Raw genomic sequence first — 5,237 nt, forward strand, 5'->3', positions numbered from 1 at the left:
GTGCTATCTGCATGTAATAAGTCCAGAACACTCCCCGTCTGGGGTCGTTAGCGACTCCACATAATCCTAACTCTACTTGTCACTGGAGTCCTCTGGCGACAAAAGAAGGACCGCCTCAGAGACAGTCCGTCGGTGTCAACGATAAGATGCAGCTTCCATAGACTGCTGTGAGGGGGTAGGTTGCGTTCTGCTGCTATGCACTTCAACTCTTCTGAGTAACACTCATGTTGGACGCTCTTCATCACAAGGATTTTGGCTCTCTGAGGCATTGTGTAATTACTTCTCGAGGTGAACATTTGCATTTTGTTTTAGAATTCAAAGTCCTCATCGGCCATATCGATAGCCCAGGCAAATTTCTCTCTCTGCGTCTTGTTGTAGATCTTCTCAATTGGAATGCCCCACTTCTTGCACCAAGCCACGGTGATCCTAGGATCAAGGCAGTTGAGTTTGGACGTGCCCAACGCAATCTGCTTGTTCTCCTCTCTGTCTGTTGCTTGAACCTCCAGCTTCATCAGTTGTTCCTCTAACCTCTGTAACTGCTTCTCCTTCTTCTCCACCACCTGTTTTGATCTTTCATCTTTTTTTATTTTGTAATCCACCTTGGCATTTTTCAGATCTTTCTTGGTCACATTAAGTTGTTCTTTTTTTGCTTCAATCTTGATCTGAATGTTTTTCATGGATTTCTCAAAGGTTTTCGGGGGCGCCCTCTGGCGGTTGCAGAGAATGGCCACTGCTCTGTTGGCTTGGTTGTAGGCCAGGATTTTTTCTGCGATACTTTCTTCGGGGTCAGTCAATTCTACCAACTGTTCTTGCAGTGTGATGGAGGCATTGTACGTTCGGAACACTTTGGCAGTGAGCCCCTCCATCAACTCCTGAAGGTGTTTGTTCAGATCAGAGGTGATCAATCTGTCAAACAGGTCATCTGTAGGATCCTTATTCTCCATGAATAATTTTAGATTCTTGAACACCTGTTTTTCCACTGGAACCTCGTTGTAGTATCTAATAGAGTCCTTTCCCAGGAAGTCAAATTCTACCACACACTGCAATCCACCATGGCTATCATGCAATTTAATATGCTCAACATGGAGTGAGCAGCAACCAACTGTATCGGCGGTCTCTCCTTCCTCCTTCTCATTCCCAGCTCTCAACGCTAGTTTGTCAATGAAATACAGTGCCACTGCTCATTGTCGTGATTTCATTTCCCTCGATTTCCAGTCTACACGATACTGAGTTCGGATTGCATCAATCCTGACCTCCAGGCGCCGGGCTACTTCATACTTCTGCCAGTCCTTTTCACCCTTAAGTTTGGAACTCAGGTTGAGCATGATGTATTTAATGAGTCCCTGGACATTTTCTGTCCATTATGCCAGCCAGGTTACTTTATTATCGAAATGCACCTCCTTCCACTCATGATTTTCTGGGGGAACTGGGATCTGGGAATCCTTGCTGCAATTGATAATACAGGAAACTTTGGTTTATCCGGAGGTTAACTGTCCGGAATGCTCCAGCCACCGGCAAAATTCAGGAGTCGGTTCAGTAAGTTTTTTTTCTTTTCGTTGCTTTTTTTTCACTAGTCAGGCTCTGCAAGGTCTAGCTAAAGCTGTTGCTTAGCTACAGAGATGCTTACAAGCTACGGCCGACTGTTTAGAAGCTATTGCTAAGCAACAGGGTTTGTTGCTAGATACGGAGCTCAAAAGCTTCCGTATGTTTTAACATTAGTGCTGGTTTGTCCGGCAGTTTTGATGGGACGGCAACAGCTCGGTCCCATCGGTGCCAGATATCACAAAGTTTCCTGTAACATCTTCAGGCATGATCCTTTTCTTTAGCTTTCCCATCTTTGGATGGTTGCCATGCCCACGAAACAGCCCTGGTGGCTCGATTTTGAAGTTGGCAATTCTTTCCCGATGCCCATCCATTACACAGTAGCCATACTCCTCGGTGAACTTGGATGTAATCTCCGGACCGGCAGCTCCCTCTCTCTCCCCACCGTGCTCTGAGGCGGGAGGAGGCGACTCTAATTTCCAAGGAGCTGGGCCTGGGTGGAGTGCTGAAATGTGCCGATCACCTTCATATTCTGTGCATTTTGCATCTACCTTGCAGTTCTTGGTGAGATGGTTCGTGGAAGAGCAGCACTTGAAACATATAGAGTTCTCTTTCAGATACTGTTTGCGGTCTTTCAGGGACATCTTCCTGAAGCCTCTGCACTTCTTTAATGGATGGGGCTTGTTGTGGATGGGGCATTGTTTGCTCATATCCTCAGATTTCTTCTGATCCCTTGTGTTCTCAGTTGAAGACACTTGCACTTTGTGGACAGATATTGGTGTCTTTCCATGTCTGTCAAACTTGTCTCTTCTGGCAAGTGCTGTGTGGGAGGAGAAGAGGTTGAAGCTGGAGTCGTTCCTGGCTTTGGCTTCTTTACGGATGAATTTGGCAAACACGGAGAATGGAGGGAAGGTAACGTCTGCTTTAGCTTGAACTCTGACCCGAATGATACCCACTTCTCCTGCAGATTGAATGGAAGCTTCTCAATAATGGGACTTACCCCTCTGGAAGTGTCTAAGTACGATAGGCCGGATAGGTAGCCGTCCTGCTTTGCGGCTTCGAGTTCCAACAGCAGATCTCCAAGGTCGCGGAGCTTCTGGGGTTCCTTATTTATCAACTTTGGAAAGTTCTCCAACCTGGCAAAGAGAGCCCTTTCAATGGCTTCAGGCGAGCCGTAGCTTTCTTCCAGCCTCGCCCAAGCCATCTTCAACCCCGCTGGTGGATGTCCCACATTGACCGTTTTTATCCTGCATGCCTGTCCGTCGGACTCTGGGCCGAGCCATTTGATAAGGAGGCCGAGCTCTTCTCCTGCCGACAGGTCTAAGCCCGATATGGCATCGTGGAAGGAGGACTTCCAAGCCCGATAATTCTCTGGCCTGTCATCAAACTTGGTTAACCCTGTAGTCACCAGCTGGCTGCTTGCAAGGTATTTGGCAAGGTCATAGGTGCTGGGACCTGTGCCAGGGTTGCCTTGAGTAGGGGCTCTGATGGGGGTCTCAAGGAAACGAAAGGGGTGTGCTGCTGACTTTCTCTCTTCAGCATTCTATTCCTCTGCACCGTGTCCTCTGTTTTGCAGGGGAGGATCCTGCGACTTGAGGCACGCTGTCTATTTTGACCTTGGTTGGCGATTTGGAGCATGTTATATGAAGTGATTGCATCTGTAGAGATGTGTGGGTCTTCATCCCTCTCTCTCGTAAACTGTATGTCGGCATGGTCGCTCACGTAATCTCTGGTGCGCTGTCGTCGACTCTGCCACAGAACGGGAATTAAATGTTTGTTAGCTGTCTCGGGATCAGCTTCCTCTAAAATTGCCTCGAATACTTGTGTCTCAGCTAATGCAGCATCTATCTCCTTTTGTTGCTGCAGAGCATCTAATGTGGCTTGGAGACGGGCCTGTTCAGCCTGGTATGCAACCTGGTGACGGGCCTGGTCAGCTTGGAGTTCAGCTTGGCGACGGGCCTGGTCAGCTTGGAGTTCAGCTTGGAGACGGGCCTGTTCTACTTTTATTTCTATTTCTCTATTCGCATGCGCAGCTCTGGCTTGAGCTGCTACTAGCTTAGCCCGTGCTTTGGCGATGGCCACGCTTACTCTAGAACCACCTGATGACTGTGTACCAGCTTGCGATCTGTAGTAACCGGAGCTTATAGACCGATTGTCACATTCTACAGTTTCATCTGCCTGTTTAAGGTCTTCTCCTTGCTGCAAAGCATTTTCATTATTATCTTCTGACATGTTGATGTGAGGTAGGTGTGGTGTACAAGGTGAAGGCTTACTCGGACTTCCTGCTGCTTCACTCTTCACAGCTAGCCGTATTGTTATCTTTTCACTGTACTGGCCTCGCTAGACGTGCTCCTATCTAGTTATCCAGCAAGTTAAACATTTATTCAAATAATTCCTCGTGAAGCCGGTTTGCTGTTTTGAAGCTTTACTTGAACAAATTTGTGAAACAGTAAACAAAAACAAAGTATGTTTTGTACATAAAACTGAGTACTATACATTAGATGTTACATAAGATATAAACATATTTATAACAATAGAATAGACTGATTGTATAACTAAATAGCACTTGAGCTAAACTTCGGTAACTAACACTAATAACTTCTTATAGACAAAGTATTGTCAAAATACTACCCTGATAAGGTTGCTATCCTGTTATTAAACAAAGATACTCACAGACATTGCGTCTTGCCTAGCATATGAGAAGAGATGGAATAAGATTGAGAATCCCTCATGTAGCTTCTCCATAACTCAGCCAGGTTCTTCCTGGAATACCACTTCCGGGTCGAAACAGGAAGGTCCAATAACCTATTGCAGTATACTAACACTGCTATACACTAACTACCACTAGAGGGTGCTATCTGCATATAATAAGTCCAGAACACTTTGGCAAACTAACGGCTGACGTTGGAAAAGTAAATGTCAGTCTGGTGCAGTTGTGGCTCTTCTTCTGAAGTTGTGATGAAGACACATTGGGGGTGATTTTCATTCAGAAGTCGGGAAGGAGGCGGAACTACAACTTTCGGGGTTGTAGTCCCGCCTCCATTGAGATGCGGCCAATCCACGCGATTTTAACTTGATTGACCTTGTCTAGCCCGCCCAGCGGGCTCAGCAAGTCAATTAAGGGCCACCCAGCAACAGGTGACGTCACAGACTGAAATTTCATTTGTCAAGATGTTTTGACAGATGAAATATCAGTGTTTCACAGCTGTTTGAAGCTGTCAAACACTGACACTCTTACTTCTAACATGAGTCCTTCTACACAGACTCAGTTAGAAATCTCACCGGCACAGAAAGCTGAAGGCTGTCACTTTTGACAGATCACAGCCATTCTGCTTTCTGTGCCGGTGAAATGATGGACCCCGAAACCCAGAGGAAGGAAGGCTGAAAAGGTAAGTACAGGTAATTTAAACTTCTTTACACACTTTAGACACACCAAACACACTTACCTTTGCACTCATGCACCCATCACTCACCTGAACACCGACATCTCGACCCCTCCAAGTCCTTCAACCCGACAGCCCAACTCCTCTAACTTGGCGTGGTTTGGAGCCGTCAGGAATCCCACACTTCAAGCTTTAAAATAGGGATTAGGCTAAAAATTGCCTGTTAACTACCTGTTAACAGGCAGTTAATTGGCACTAATCCCTTCCCGCCTTGGGTAGGCGGGTCCCAGTGCTGGGCGGGTACCCGCCTCC

General features: G+C 46.6%; 1 protein-coding gene across 1 annotated transcript; it reads right to left on the minus strand.

Moving 5' to 3' along the window:
- Window positions 1-266: 266 nt before the first annotated feature.
- On the minus strand, window positions 267-1,447 carry LOC147105214 (DNA topoisomerase 1-like). Its single transcript, XM_086011758.1, has one exon. The coding sequence runs from the start codon at window positions 942-944 to the stop codon at window positions 309-311; it is 636 nt and encodes a 211-aa protein (XP_085867884.1). The 5' UTR covers window positions 945-1,447; the 3' UTR covers window positions 267-308.
- Window positions 1,448-5,237: the final 3,790 nt, after the last annotated feature.

The sequence above is a fragment of the Somniosus microcephalus genome, chromosome 18 (assembly GCF_052327205.1).
Source record: "Somniosus microcephalus isolate GS21.2 chromosome 18, FLI_Smic_1.0, whole genome shotgun sequence".
Classification (NCBI taxonomy): Eukaryota; Metazoa; Chordata; class Chondrichthyes; order Squaliformes; family Somniosidae; genus Somniosus; species Somniosus microcephalus.

Excerpts from the sequence above, each read along its gene's own strand:
- LOC147105214 (XM_086011758.1), bottom strand. The coding sequence starts at position 944 with ATGGAGAATAAGGATCCTACAGATGACCTGTTTGACAGATTGATCACC.